Source organism: Bombina bombina, chromosome 3 (assembly GCF_027579735.1).
Source record: "Bombina bombina isolate aBomBom1 chromosome 3, aBomBom1.pri, whole genome shotgun sequence".
Lineage (NCBI taxonomy): Eukaryota > Metazoa > Chordata > Amphibia > Anura > Bombinatoridae > Bombina > Bombina bombina.
The window spans coordinates 598728254-598744798 of NC_069501.1; the positions used below are offsets into that span (position 1 = coordinate 598728254).

Here is a 16545-nt window from a genome sequence, read left to right on the forward strand (position 1 = left end):
GAATGACTGGAGTAGGAGGGAAGGGAGGTGATATTTTACAGCTTTGCTGTGATGCTCTTTGCCGCCTCCTGCTGGGCAGGAGAAATATTCCCACCAGTAATTAATGATGATTCATGGACTCATTGTGTCAAAAAAAGAAATACATTTATCAGGTAAGCATAAATTTTCTTTTTTCTTTCATGATTAAGATAGAGCATACAATTTTAAACAACTTTTAAATTGGCGTCATTCTCTTGGTGTCCTTTGGTGAAGGAGCATCGATGCACTACTGGGAGCTATCTGAACACATTAGGTGAGCCTAATGCAGCCACCAATCAGCTACTAGCTCCCAGTAGTGCATTGTTGCTTCTGAGCCTACCTATGTATGCTTTTCAACAAAGGATTCCAAGAGAACGAAGAAAATTATATAACAGAACTAAATTGAAATGTTACTTAAAATGGCATTCTCTATATTAATCACGAAAAATAAAATGTTGACTTTACTGTCCCTTTAAAGCACGTATAATATGCAGGATTTCCCTAAGAATATGGTTAAAGGGACAGTAAACCTTAAAATTAATGTTATATAATTCTGCACATAGTGCAGAATTATATAACATAATATTAGCCAACCATTATTTAACATAATATTGCCTTTTTATTTTTTAGCAAAAAACGCTGTTTTACAGTCCCGCTCTCTGGGCTCTGCTGAGCGGGTCTGTTTTTTTTCCTCAGCGCATCGGGCCAGCTGTATAGTCACAGCCCGGCCCGACCGCGCCATAAGACTAAGTGCAGCTTGCTCCCGCTCTGTCTGACAGTAGGAGCGAGCTGCACTTAGTCTTATGGCGCGGTTGGGCCGGGCTGTGACTATACAGCTGGCCCGATGCGCTGAGGAAAAAAAACAGACCCGCTCAGCAGAGCCCAGAGAGCGGGACTGTAAAACAGCGTTTTTTGCTAAAAATAAAAAGGCAATATTATGTTAAATAATGGTTGGCTAATATTATGTTATATAATTCTGCACTATGTGCAGAATTATATAACATTAATTTTAAGGTTCACTGACACTTTAAACCAAGTTTTCAATGTTAAAAGCTGATTCCAAGTGCTTTAGCAGAGGGCCAAGAAATTCAGCTGAAATTGTGCATTTTCTATTGTCATGTAGATAATTACAAAACTGCAAATTTTAAATTAAAGGGATATGGAACCCCAACATGTTCTGTTCTGATTCAGACAGAACATAACATTTAAAAAAATCAAATTTACTTCTATTATCAAATTTACTTTGTTCATATGATATTCTATGTTGAAGAGATACCTAGAAAGGCATCTGGAGCACTACATGGTAGGGAATAGTGCTGCCATCTAGTGCTCTTGCAAATGGATAACATTCTTGCAAAACTGCTGCCATATAGTGCTCCAGAAATGGGCCGGCTCCTAAGCTTACATACCTGTTTTTCAACAAAAGATATCAAAAGAATAAAGAAAAAATTATAATAGAATTATATTAGAAAGTTGTGTAAAATTGCATGCTCTATCTGAGTCATGAAATAAAAATTTGAGGTTTGATACCCCTTTAACCCCTTGGTGACTGAGGAAGTGTCAGGCACGTCCTACAAAAGGTGTCAGTTAATGGCAAAGGAAGGGGTTTGAAACACTGGAAGCGATCGTGATCACTTCCAGTCACTTTCAGGTTATTGCAGTGATGCCTTGATATTGAGGCATCCTGCAATAACCTTTTTTAAGCATCCAATGCAGAGAGAGACATTCTGTGGCCCTCTCTGCTTCGGCCAGCAATGGTGTTGTTGTGAGGTGGGGGAGGGATCAGGGGTTGGGATGTGTCAGGTGTGAGGCTGATCTCTACACTAAAACTAAAATTAACCCTAGAAGCTACCTAATTAACCCCTTGGCGGTGAACTGGTGGCATGAAATATACCAAAATGGGCCTAGATCAATACTTTGGGTTGTCTACTACACTACACTTAAGCTAAAATAAACCCTACAAGCTACCTAATTAACCCCTTCACTGCGGTGCACAGCGGCATTTAGTGGCCTACTAATTACCAAAAAGCAATGTCAAAGCCATATATGTCTACTATTTCTGAACAAAGGGGATCCCAGAGAAGCATTTACAACCATTTGTGCCATAATTGCACAAGCTGTTTGTAAATCATTTTAGTGAGAAAGCTTAAGTTTGTGAAAAAGTTAGTGAAAAAAGGAAATTTATGCTTACCTGATAAATTAACTTCTTTTACGATATACCGAGTCCACGGATTTCATCCTTTACTTGTGGGATATATTCCTCCTGCTAACAGGAAGTGGCAAAGAGCACCACAGCAGAGCTGCCATATAGCTCCTCCCCTAACTCCTCCCCCCAGTCATTCGACCAAAGGTATAGGAAGAGAAAGGGAAAGAACCAACAAGGTGCAGAGGTGACTGAAGTTTATATAAAAAATAAATCCTGTCTCAAAATGACAGGGTGGGCCTTGGACTCGGTATATCGTAAAATAAATTAATTTATCAGGTAAGCATAAATTTCCTTTTCTTTTACAAGATATTCTGAGTCCACGGATTTCATCCTTTACTTGTGGAATACCAATACCAAAGCTTTAGGACACGGATGAAAGGGAGGGACAAGACAGGAACCTAAACGGAAGGCACCACTACTTGAAGCACCTTTCTCCCAAAAATAGCCTCAGAAGAAGCAAAGTATCAAATTTGTAAAATTTGGAAAAAGTATGAAGGGAGGACCAAGTTGCAGCCTTACAAATCTGTTCAACAGAAGCATCGTTCTTAAAAGCCCAAGTGGAAGCCACAGCTCTAGTGGAATGAGCCGTAATCCTTTCAGGGGGCTGCTGTCCAGCAGTCTCATATGCCAGGCGGATGATGCTTCTCAGCCAAAAAGAGAGAGAGGTAGCCATAGCTTTTTGACCCCTACGCTTCCCAGAATAAACAAAAACAGGGAAGATGTTTGACGGAACTCCTTGGTCGCTTGTAAATAAAATTTTAAAGAGCGAACCACATCCAAATGATGTAACAAACGTTCCTTCTTAGAGGAAGGATTAGGACACAAGGAAGGAGCCACAATTTCCTGATTAATATTCTTATTTGAAACAACCTTAGGAAGGAATCCAGGTTTAGTACGCAAAACCACCTTATCAGAATGGAAGATAAGATAAGGGGAATCACATTGCAACGCAGAAAGCTCAGAAACTCTTCGAGCCGAAGAAATAGCTACTAAAAACAAAACTTTCCAAGATAACAGTTCAATATCTATGGAATGCATGGGTTCAAACGGAACCCCTTGAAGAACATTAAGAACTAAATTCAAGCTCCATGGAGGAGCAATTGTTTTAAACACAGGCTTGATTCTGATTAAAGCCTGACAAAATGCCTGAACATCTGGGACATCTGCCAGACGCTTGTGAAGCAAAATTGACAAAGCAGAATTTGTCCCTTCAAGGAACTAGCTGATAAACCCTTCTCCAATCCTTCTTGGAGAAAAGACAGAATCCTAGGAATCCTAACCTTACTCCATAAGTAACCCTTGGATTCACACCAATAAAGATATTTACGCCATATCTTATGGTAAATTTTTCTAGTGACCGGCTTGCGCGCCTGAATCAGAGTATCAATGACCGACTCAGATAAAATCAAGCGGTCAATCTCCAAGCAGTCAGCTGCAGAGAAGTGAGATTTGGATGTTGGAAAGGACCTTGAATGAGAAGGTCCTTTCTCAATGGCAGTCTCCACGGTGGCAGAGACGACATGTCCACTAGATCTGCATACCATGTCCTGCGTGGCCACGCAGGCGCTATCAGAATTACCGAAGCCCTCTCCTGTTTGATTCTGGCAATCACACGAGGAAGGAGAGGAAAAGGAGGAAACACATAAGCCAGGTTGAACGACCAAGGTACTGCTAGAGCATCTATCAGTACAGCCGGGGATCCCTTGACCTGGACCCGTAACATGGAAGTTTGGCATTCTGTCGAGATGCCATCAGATCCAATTCCGGTGTGCCCCATCGATGAGTCAAGGTTACAAACACCTCCGGGTGGAGTTCACACTCCCCTGGATGAAAAGTCTGAAGACTTAGAAAATCCGCTTCCCAGTTTTCTACTCCTGGGATAGAGATTGCAGACAGATGGCAAGAGTGAGCCTCCGCCCATTGAATTATCTTTGATACTTCTATCATCGCTAGAGAACTCCTTGTTCCCCCCTGATGATTGATATATGCCACCATTGTGATATTGTCTGACTGGAATCTTATGAATTTGGCTGAAGCCAACTGAGGCCACGCTAGCAGCGGATTGAATATCGCTCTCAGTTCCAGAATATTGATTGGCAATTGAGACTCCGCCTGAGTCCACACACCCTGAGCCTTCAGGGAATTCCAGACTGCACACCAGCCCAGAAGACTGGCGTCCGTCGTTACTATTACCCAAGATGGCCTGCGGAAGCACATCCCTTGGGACAGATTGTCCTGCGACAACCACCACCGAAGAGAGTCTCTGGTCTCTTGGTCCAGATTTATCTGAGGAGATAAAGTTGCATAATCCCCATTCCACTGACTGAGCATGCACAGTTGTAGTGGTCTGAGATGAAAGCGAGCAAACGGGATAATATCCATTGCCGCTACCATTAGTCCGATGACTTCCATACACTGAACCACTGATGGCCGATGAATGGACTGCAGAGCCCTGCAAGTATTTAGAATCTTTGATTTTCTGACTTCTGTCAGAAATATCTTCATGTTTGCTGAGTCTATCAGAGTTCCCAGGAATGGAACTCTTGTCTGTGGAACTAGTGAACTCTTCTCTACATTCACTTTCCAACCGTGAGTTCTCAGAAATGACAACACGATGTCCGTGTGAGATTTGGACAGATGATAGGTTGATGCCTGGATCAAGATATCGTCCAGATAAGGCGCCACTGCTATGCCTCGTGTCCTGAAAACAGCTAGAAGAGACCCTAGAACCTTTGTGAAGATCCTGGGAGCCGTGGCCAATCCGAAGGGAAGGGCCACAAACTGATAATGTTTGTCCTGAAATGCAAATCGCAGGAACTGATGATGATCCTCGTGGATAGGGATGTGAAGGTACGCATCCTTCAGATCCACCGTGGTCATGTATTGACCCTCCTGGATCATAGGAAGAATTGTACGAATGGTCTCCATCTTGAAAGATGGGACTCTGAGGAACTTGTTTAGACATTTGAGATCTAAAATCGGTCTGAAGGTTCCTTCTTTTTTGGGAACCACGAATAAGTTTGAATAGAACCCCTGCCCTCGTTCCCGATCTGGAACTGGGCAAATTACACCCATGGTGTAGAGGTCTTTTACACAGCGTAAGAACGCCTCTCTTTTTGTCTGGTCTACAGACAATCTTGAAAGATGAAATCTTACCCTCGGGGGGAAGTCCTTGAATTCCAACTGATACCCCTGGGTCACAATTTCCAATGCCCAGGGATCCTGTACATCCCTTGCCCAAGCCTGAGCAAAGAAAGAGAGTCTGCCCACTACTAGATCCGGTCCCGGATCGGGGGCTGCCCCTTCATGCTGTCTTGGTAGCAGCAGCGGGCTTTTTGACTTGTTTACCTTTATATACAGGCCTGGTTAGGTCTCCAGACCGCCTTGAATTGCACAAAGTTCCCTTCCTGCTTAGTGGAGGAAGAGGAAGCAGAGGATGTTCCTTTAAAATTTCGAAAGGAACGAAAGTTATTTAGTTTACTCCTCATCTTGAGGGGCTTGTCCTGAGGTAGGGTGTGACCCTTACCTCCAGTAATGTCAGAGATTATTTCCTTCAGTTCAGGCCCAAATAGGGTCTTACCCTTGAAGGGAATAGACAAAAGCTTAGATTTAGACGATATGTCAGCCGACCATGACTTTAACCATAACGCTCTACGAGCTACAATGGCAAAGCCTGCGTTTTTCGCTGCTAACTTTGCAATTTGAAAAGCAGCATCAGTCATAAAAGAATTAGCTAATTTAAGAGCCTTAATTCTGTCTAAAATGTCCTCTAAGGGTGTCTCAACCTTCAGAGATTCTTCCAGGGCGTCAAACCAAAAAGCAGCTGCAGTAGTTACTGGAACCATGCAAGCTATAAGCTGTAAGAGAAAACCCTGGTGAACAAAAATTTTCTTTAGAAAACCCTATAATTTTTTATCCATAGGGTCTTTAAAAGCACAACTGTCCTCAATGGGTATAGTTGTACGTTTAGCTAGAGTAGATATAGCTCCCTCCACCTTGGGAATTAATTGCCAAAAATCCCGCATGGTGTCAGATATGGGAAACATTTTTCTAAAATTAGGAGGGGGAGAAAATGGTATACCTGGTCTATCCCATTCCTTCTTAACAATTTCCGAAATTCTCTTAGGAACCGGAAAAACATCTGTGTAAGTAGGTACTTCCAAATATTTGTCCATTTTACACAATTTTTCTGGGGGAATCGTGAACAGGTCACAATCATCCAGAGTCGCCAGAACCTCCCTGAGCAATAAGCGGAGGTGTTCTAATTTAAATTTAAAGGACATGAAGTCCGAATCCGTCTGAGGTAATACATTTCCTGACTCTGAAATTTCCCCCTCAGACATAAAATCCCTAAACCCCAAATCAGAGCATTGGGAGTTTACATTGGAAATAGCCACTAAGGCGTCAGAAGGTTCAGTATTTGCATTAATATTTGACCTATGGCGTTTACTCTGCAAACCTGGCAGTTTAGACAATACCTCTGTAAGGGTAGTAGACATGACTGCAGCCATATCTTGCAAAGTAAAAGAAGTAGACGCACTAGAAGTACTTGGCGTCGCTTGCGTGGGCGTTAAAGGTTGTGACACTTGGGGAGAATTAGATGGCACATCCTGATTCTCTGTAGACTGAGAACCATCCTGAGGCCCACTTTCTTTATTTTATTCAGTACAAGAAGGGCACAATGTAAGAGGGGGTTCCACCATGGCTTCTAAACACATAGAACACTGACTTCCCATGTCCGACATGTTGTACAGACTAGTAATAACAGCACAAGTCGTTCCCCATCTTTATTATATGTGAAAAAAACAATTCAGCACAAAAACGGTTACTGCGCCTTTAAGGATAAAAAGTGTACACTGTTTTGGCAAAGTCGTTAAAACGATAATCAAAATTAACAATTTTGTTGTTATTAGAGCCTAATGTGCTATCGGATATTGCACCACAAGTAATAGGAGAGTAAAAATTTAATTTTAGGAAATTAGGCAGTAAAAACGATTTGCAGACAAATTTCACTTAATGACTTCTGCACCTCTTCTGCATGACTTCTGCGGAGCTGTGGCGCCTACCTGCCCCCAAGACCTGTCAAAACGATCCGGTCCCACTCAAAAGTACAGCCTTACAGTCTGGTTCCAACCGGAGCTAATGGCTGCTACCTCTCCAGAAACTAACTGCGCACTGAAGCGCAAAATTAGGCCCCGCCCATCATGTCTGATGAGCAAAAACTTGAGAAAAACGCATGGGAAGCGTTTTACCAATAAACATATGTACACACTGCTTTTTTGTAATAAACATGCCATGTGAACCCCACAGAAAATATTCAACTTAGTCTCAATAAACCCCATAGTCGTTTAACATCAGGTGTTTCCTAGGCTGCCCCAGTGTCTAAACCACGTAGCCCTTAAGTATCCCATGTTATCTAGAATGGGATAATAATACACAGGTTACCACAGTACTACCCTCTAAAAAGGAATACTGCTTACCCTTGCCCCGCATGGGGAAAATGTCAGCAAAATTCTGATATATCATGTCTCCTCAGAATGGAAATGACTGCACATAACCTTGATATTGCTTGCAGCAAGAAATCATTCTGCCATACTGAAGACTTCTCCTGTACTTCCTCAGCAAAACTTGTGGGAACGAAAATCAATCTTAGTTACTACTGCTAAGATCATCAGACTCAGGGCATGATTCTTCTTCCATGTCATGCCAGAGTAAAAACAGTACTCACCAGTACCATTTAAAATAAAAAATTCTTGATTGAAGAAAAACTAAACTATCTTTTTATCACCACGTAAACTTTACCCTTCCTATTGCTAGCATAGGCAAAGAGAATGACTGGGGGGAGGAGTTAGGGGAGGAGATATATGGCTGTGGTGCTCTTTGCCACTTCCTGTTAGCAGGAGGAATATATCCCACAAGGATGAAATCCGTGGACTCGGTATATCTTGTAAAAGAAAGTTAACGATTTTTTTTTATTTGATCGCATTTGGCGGTGAAATTGTGGCATGAAATATACCAAAATGGGCCTAGATCAATACTTTAGGTTGTCTACTAAAAATAAATATGTACATGTGAAGAGTTATTCAGGGATTCCTAACAGATATCAGTGTTACAATGTAACTGTCGATAATTTTGAGAAGAAAATGGTTTCGAAATAGCAAAGTGCTACTTGTACTTATTGCCCTATAACTTGCAAAAAAAGCAAAGTACTTGTAAACACTGAGGCCTCGCTTCCATTGAGTTGTAATTCAGTTTGCGTGCACTCGCAAACCGTTAAATATGCTGTCGAAAGCAATATCGTTTAACGACTGTTTCCAATGGCGCGTTATACCTCAATATCGGCAGCTGGACTCCGGCTGCCGAAAAAATCTTTGCGTCCCATAGAAAGTAATAGAAGTCGTTAATCGATAAATTATACCAGGTTTCCAATGAAAGCGCAAACCGTTAATATACTGTCGGAGGCTGTCGATACATTGAGAAATATTACACCCAGCTCAACTAGGTGTAAAAGAGGAAAATTGTGCTTTTTGAGACCTATTTTCTATTGAAATGATAAAACTTGCAAATAATGCAAGTGTTTTAATGTAGAAATAAATTGTTATAAGTAATATTTATTGTTGTCTCATGTATAGAAATAGTTGAACTTATATTCTAATAGAAATATCAGTATATATTTAAATATAATAATATATGCAAGAACATATCTACAGAATGCAAACTAGACCTATGCCTAGGGCAGCAATACATATTACTTATATTTATGAAGTGGTAAATATAATTATATTAAAAAATAGTATTTGATTATTAAAAATATGGATAAGTGTATCTTTATTTTTCTTGAGAGGTGATCACCGGTAAGGAGCACGGACGTTAAACGTAAATTCTATAGCGTAAGGTCGGGTTACCTTAGCAACTAATTGATTTTCAAGAAATCCGACATCAGATGGAAGCGTTAACACAACGTTAACTTACAGCTACACGAAAAGAGCGACTGCACGCTATCCGCAAAATATTTCAATGGAAACCTGGTACTAAAATGGAGCCGTAAATTACTTTTAGCTGTCGGCCGCTTCGGTAGCTTACGGCTCCATTTTTAACGACTCAATGGAAGCGAGGCCTTAGTATTTCTAAACTCAGGACAAAATTTAGAAACTATTTAGCATAGGTGTTTTTTGGTGGTTGTAGATGTGTAATAGATTTTGGGGGTCAAAGTTAGAAAAAGTGTGTTTTTAAATTGTTTCATTGTATTTTATATTTTTTTTAAAGTAAATTATATGATATGATGAAAATAATCAATGTTATCTTTAGAAAGTTCATTTAATGGAGAGAAAAACAGTATATATTGTGTGGGTAGAGTAATGAGTAAAAGGTAAATCACAGCTAAACACAAACAGAGCAGAAATGTAAAAATAGCCCTGGTCCTTAACGGTAAGAAAATTGAAAAATGGTCTGGCCACTAAGGGGTTAAGTTTGTTAAGTATTTGAAAAGTTATTAATGGAGAAAGACAGACAAATTATCCACATGGCCCTAACATCACACGTAGGGGTATCTTAATATATTATAGCAATCTCAACAGACTGTGTTGGATAGTTTGTATTTTAAATCAAATTTGTTTTTCTTTATTAGGCATTTTTATTTTGATATTATTTCTGTATGAGAAATGTAGTTTTAAGTTAATGCATTGTTTAAGGAACTATCTTGACCAGACCAAACTAACAATCTAACTGACTGACTTCACAAGAGTTTGCATCACTCTACTTAGATTATATGAATTTCTTTTTATTACTAAACAAATAAAACATAAAATGTACTCTTGCATATATAATAACCTCAACAATACATGGCACCAGAATGGGAAAGGAGAGGATTCTGTGTAGATATTACCTTTACAATGTGAAGTTTTGGCAGCAAGTTGCAGTCAGCTAAAGTCATTTCATCTCCATCTAAGAATTTGCGGTTAGAAGAAGTGATGTCCTCCATGCTGTTCTCATCAATCTCATCGGGTAGGGGAGAATTCAGATAGTCATCAAGCTTCTGGAGGGTCTTAAGAAGGCCTCGTTCTAGAGCTACAAGTCAAGACAGACACCATTACGTTTTGAGGAGATGGAACAGATGGGATGGGACATTAAGGCAGTCTCAGAGAGAAAAGATTAAATAGATTTGAAAAGACTGACCTACAGCTCTGGAATAGTTTGCTCTGAAGTGTCTCTTTAGAGGAATAGAAAAGTAAAAAATAAACTTGCATGATTCATATAGCGCATGTCATTTTAAGACACTAGCTGTCAGTAGTGCAATGCTGTTCCTTTAGCAAAGGATAACAAGAAAACAAAGCACATTTGACAATAGAAGTAAAGTAGAAAGTTGTTTAAAATTGTATGTTTTATCCAAATCATGAAAGAAAATGTTGGGTTTTCCTGTCCCTTTAAATGGCCATTAACTTAAACAAGATCTTTAGATTTGTTTTTGTTTTTATTACACTTTTATTGCAAGGTAAGAATCTGGGAGTTCGAAACAGGCAAATGTAACATAGAGAAGAAAACTTCTCTATTTTAACAGTAGAGGGCAGAAGTGTATAACAAATGCCTCACACCAATGCAATAACTAAAAATGCTGATTCTTTTATTAATTAAAGGTAAATTTTCTATGTTTTTGAGCATGTGACAGTAGGGTGAGAAGAGGGAACATGTGATAAAAGGTGGGATGACAGCAAGTGGGAAAGACTGAATTGAAAAGAAGATTTAGAGATTAGAAAGAAGGGGACAGTAAAGAAGGATATAGAGGCTGAAGGACAAAACTGGGAGCAACTAAAAAGGCAGATGTAGAGGTAGTGATTTTAGGCAAACACAATCAGAGGGCGAATGACACAATTGTTTCACACCCTTAATTTAGAAAACCTGCCCTGTTAGTACTTAGGCTCCACTTGCTGAGCTACCAGTGTCATCTATCTAAGAATGGGCCTGGGGTGCACAGACAGGTGTCAAATTATTAAAGACATCCAATTAGGCAAAATGCAACTAATGAATAAACTAATTTGTTTGGCTATGAAAATGGTGGCTTCGGAGAGGGATAGCAACACCTAGGAAGGAAAATAGGATACATTAAAGGAAGATAGAATGTTACGTGTTTTTTAATAATTTACCTTCGTTGGTATCTGGTCGAGAATTCTTGATGTAAGTTGAGAATTTTGCGAATATGTCCATGCCAGCTGTGTTAGACTCAGGGTGCTGTGCTGCTAGCTTTCGGTATCTGAGTTAAACAACAAGAGAGTTTTAAATGATCAATTAATCCTTCATAATTATCACTAGTTTCTTAAAGGGACACTAAACCCTTTTTTTTTCTTTAATGATTCAGATAGAGCATGCAGTTTTAAGCAACTTTCTAATTTACTCCTATTATCAATTTTTATTTGTTCTCTTGCTATCTTTATTTAAAAAGCAGTGATGTAAACCTTAAGAGCCGGCCCATTTTTGGTTGAGAACCTGGGTTATGCTTGCTGATTGGTTTGCTAATTGTATCCAGTAATAAGCAAGTGCTATCCAGGGTTCTGAACCTAAAATGGGCTGGCTCCTAAGCTTTAATTTTCTACTTTTTAAATAAAGATAGCAAGAGAACGAAGAAAAATTGATAGTAGGAGTAAATTAGAAAGTTGCTTAAAATTGCATGTTCTATCTGAATCATTACAGAAAAAAAAATTGGGTTCAGTGTCCCTTTAATACTCGTTTTTAGACCACTGAAGATTATGTTGGCTAAAGCTGGATGTAGAGATAGATATAACAATATTAGCTGTAACGCTGTTTAATTCCACAGTAATAACAGGTAAAATGGGCCATTGGGAACACATTAAATGGAAGAACTTTTTACAATGTCCATTTAAGTAATTCACTGAAACTAATGCAGCAATATCAGTTGTGTGATTACTGCTAATGTCATTGCTGTATTAATTTCAGCCCAAAAAATCTGCTGTTTCATATAGATTTGTATGAATATTTTTAGTACAATGTCTCTTTAAGGGAGATTACCAGAACTGAAAATGTTCTATTAAAAATAATTTAAAGGGGCATGCCAGCCAAAATTGGAATCCACATGGATACATTTCAGTGTTGAATAAAAGCATTATTGTAATATACATGTATTAGCAAAAATGCTTCTTATAAAAGCTATAGTTGTTTTAAAGGTGTATTTAAGTATGCACTGTGCACCAGCATTTTAAGCAAAACACTTGCTCAGGGAGCCTAAGGTGCTTCTACCATCTGGTAATGACTCAATTTGTTAATTGCTGACATAATACAATCCCCACTGGTGCTCTATGCAGCTGCAGCATTTAAAATTCTGGTGCACTGAGAATATCTAGTTATGTTTCACATGCACATGCAGAAAAAAAATGTTAAAAGTGATAGCTTTTACTAGAAGCATTTTTGCTAGTACACGTAAATTGCAAATATGTTTCTATTCAAAAATGTAATTCTTATACTGTATGTGCATTTGAATTTTGACGCAATGTGCCTTTAAGAACATATTACATCAATTATAAAAATTATAATATTGCTTATATACTGATTCATTGATAAGGAACAACCTGATGGAGTAATTGTATCACCAGTGTAATCACACGTAGGTGCAACGAGAGTCATTTTGGCAAGTTTAGAATCTCCTCTGCTTCTTCACAATATGGAGCAGGGTTAGCTTTAGAGTATACTGTTATGATGCGGCCTTAGGCTCTTGCAAAGCATCGGCTGCTTGAGAGCGCGGCAACACATTACAAACAACCAAAGAGATAAAAGAAGGGCTACGGGTTTTATGTTAACTCCTTGGTTGCTTCAGAGCATTACAGCCCAATCTCACACCCAAGAGCTTAAATACTTTCCAAGGGAATACAACTTGCATTCTAGCTTTTGCAAATGGGATGAGATTCTTGCAGATACCATCATGTAAGAGGATTTGTTTAACCACAATTAATTATAGACGCTAATAATATTGTACGTTGATTCTGGATAAGAAGTCTTCTCTAATCCCACTTACTTTGGAGGACATAAAACTTCTTCCAAGAACTCTTCTATTTTATTAACGTCTGTTTTCACTTCATGGTTGTACGTTATAAAAGGCGGGTGCGTTCCTGGAGCCAGGTTTTGCAAATCTGCTGGTTTTCTGCAAAATAAATAGATACAATTAAATAGGTTAAAATTCACCAAAATGATCACATTAATTTAATAGGCAACATTAAGAGAAACATGATGGGACATCTTTAGCATGTCCATGTCATAAATAAATTAGGAGAGATTTACAACAAATGTGCATTGAATTTATTCTACATTCAATGCTCAGAAGATGTAGCCTTATTATGAATTCTAACATCCTATAGCTCAGTTGCATTAAAGGGAACATGGACATAATGTTTAAAGCATTGAAAATCCCTTCCCTTCATTACAGTATCAAGATTATATTAAAATATTTGGTATAGTCAAAATAGAACCATCCCTTATGTTACTGCTAAAGAACAGTCTTATTTCATTTAAAGTGAGCTTGGACAACAAAGCCCAATCAAAAACTTTATCTTTCAAGACATTATATTCCAATACCCTTTGCCATCTGGTAGAGAGAGTTTTTATTGGTTCAGGCTGTATGAGTCCCTGGCTGCTACCATAAGCTTTCATGATTTAAATACGGGATACAATTTTAAACAACTTTCCATTGTACATCTATGATCAAATTTGTTTTATTCTCTTGGTATCCTTTGTTAAAAAAGCAGCAATGAACTCATGTTAGCTAAATGAACACATTAGGAGAGCCAATGACTAGAGAGATGTATGTGCAGCCACTAATCAGCAACTAGCTCCCAGCATTGTAATCCTGCTTGTGAGCCTACCTAGGTATGCTTTTAAACAAAACAAATAGATAATAGAAGTTAAAAAGTTGTATATATAATCTATAATATAATGCTTTACTTGAATCATGAAAGTTAAATTTTGACTTTTCTGTCCCTTTAATTTATATTATGGTATTATACAGCTATAAACACTATTCTGGAATCTATACATCAAAGTTAATGCATCACTTCCATATCGCTGATTTAAGGTAACAAATATAAATTAATGTTAAAGGGATACTAAACCCATTTTTTTTTCTTTCATAATTCAGATAGTGCATGGAATTTTAAGAAATTTTCTAATTTACTCCTATTATCAACTTTTCTTCATTTTCTTGCTATCTTTTTTAAAAAGCAGGAATGTAAGCTTAGGAGCCAGCCCATTTTTGGTTCAGAACCTGGGTTATGCTTGCTTATTGGTGGCTAAATGGGTTTAGTATCCCAAAACAAATATGGTAGGAAACTAAAAGCCATGAATCAAGGACACAAAGCCAATTTTTTAGATACATTAACACCAACTCTAAATTTATTTGGAAAGAAACTATATAAATGGGGGAATATTAATCCCAGGAGATGAAGCAAAAATAGCTAAACATAATTTATTAAGGACATTTGGAACTTACATTTCAGCATTTAAAATTAAGTTTATACAAGATTACTTATTTCAGTGTCTAGTTACAGTAACCAAGAAGATCATGCAAATATTCCAAATGACATATCTGGTAGGACAAACCTTCACATATAGGGCTAGATTCTGAGTGGAGCGCAAACGTTTGCACCCGAGCGATAAGGGGTTTATCACGGGGGGGGTTGCACTCGACAGGCTTACTGCTGGTATTACAAGTTGATAGTAAATGTAATCGCGTGAGCGCAATCGCGATTTATTCTAGAATCATTACCGTGACTTCAGAGCTCTGGTTAACTGTTTCGCAAAACAAAAAATACATTACAGAGTCCGGTTACACTCATAATAACACAATCTAACAAAAATTCTTAAAACAAAATTGCACACAAAAGTTATAAAGGAGCTGATTTATCAAGCTCTGTATGGAGCTTGATGCCCCTGTTTCCGCGCAAGCCTTGAGGCTCGCCGTAAACAGAAGTTATGAAGCCGCGGTCTAAAGACCGCTGCTCCATAACTTGTCCGCCTGCTCTGAGGCCGCGGACAGAAATCAACCCGATCAAATACGATCAGGTTGATTGACATCTGCAGGGGGCGGCATTGCACCAGCAGTTCACAAGAACTGCTGATGCAATGAAAAATGCCAGCAGCGTATGCTGTCGGAATTTATCGATGTGCAGTAGACATGATAAGCTGCATCGTATCATGTCCAATCGCACTTTCATAAATCTACCCCAAAGGCTCAAAGATATGAGATCTCAGTTGTTTAAAATTGAGATACATACATATATATGTCTAAATATGTACATGTATATATGTGTGTGTATATATATATATATATATATATATATACACACTTTATCCCACAAAAGTGAGTACACCCCTCATTTTTTAAATATTTTATTATAACAACACTGAAGAAATGACACTTTGCTACAATGTAAAGTAGTGAGTGTACAGCCTGTATAACAGTGTAAATTTGCTGTCCCCTCAAATAACTCAACACACACCCATTAATGTATAAACTGTTTGCAACAAAAGTGAGTAGACCCCTAAATGGAAATGTCCAGATTGGGCCCAATTAGCCATTTTCCCTCCCCGGTGTCACGTGACTCGTTAGTGTTACAAGGTCTCATGTGTGAATGGGGAGCAGGTGTGTTAAATTTGGTGTTATCGCTCTCACACTCTCTCATACTGGTCACTGGAAGTTCAACATGGCACCTCATGGCAAAGAACTCTCTGAGGATCTGAAAAAAAGAACTGTTGCTCTACATAAAGATGGCCTAGGCTATAAGAAGATTGCCAAGACCCTGAAACTGAGCTGCAGCACGGTGGGCAAGACCATACAGCGGTTTCACAGGACAGGTTCCACTCAGAACAGGCCTCGCCATGGTCAACCAAAGAAGTTGAGTGCACATGCTCAGCGTCATATCCAGAGGTTGTCTTTGGGAAATAGACGTATGAGTGCTGCCAGCATTGCTGCAGAGGTTGAAGGGGTGGGTGGTCAGCCTGTCAGTGCTCAGACCATACGCCGCACACTGCATCAAATTGGTCTGCATGGTTGTCATCCCAGAAGGAAGCCTCTTCTAAAGATGATGCACAAGAAAGCCTGCAAACAGTTTGCTGAAGACAAGCAAACTAAGGACATGGATTACTGGAACCAAGTCCTGTGGTCTCATGAGACGAAGATAAACTTATTTGGTTCAGATGGTGTCAAGCGTGTGTGGTGGCAACCAGGTGAGGAGTACAAAGACAAGTGTGTCTTGCCTACAGGCAAGCATGGTGGTGGGAGTGCCATGGTCTGGACCTGCATGAGTGCTGCCGGCACTGGGGAG

At 39.1% G+C, this 16545-nt stretch overlaps 1 protein-coding gene across 1 annotated transcript in view; it reads right to left on the bottom strand.

Annotated features, from left to right (window-relative positions):
* Nucleotides 1–16545, bottom strand: part of CLIC4 (chloride intracellular channel 4) — a 134323-nt gene that overhangs the window by 14403 nt on the left and 103375 nt on the right. Inside the window, exons 3-5 of the mRNA XM_053707196.1 lie at nucleotides 13245–13370; nucleotides 11365–11471; nucleotides 10110–10291 (exon numbers count right to left, since the gene is read on the bottom strand). Of these exons, the coding sequence (XP_053563171.1) occupies nucleotides 10110–10291; nucleotides 11365–11471; nucleotides 13245–13370 (415 nt within the window). The remainder of the gene's footprint in view (nucleotides 1–10109; nucleotides 10292–11364; nucleotides 11472–13244; nucleotides 13371–16545) is intronic.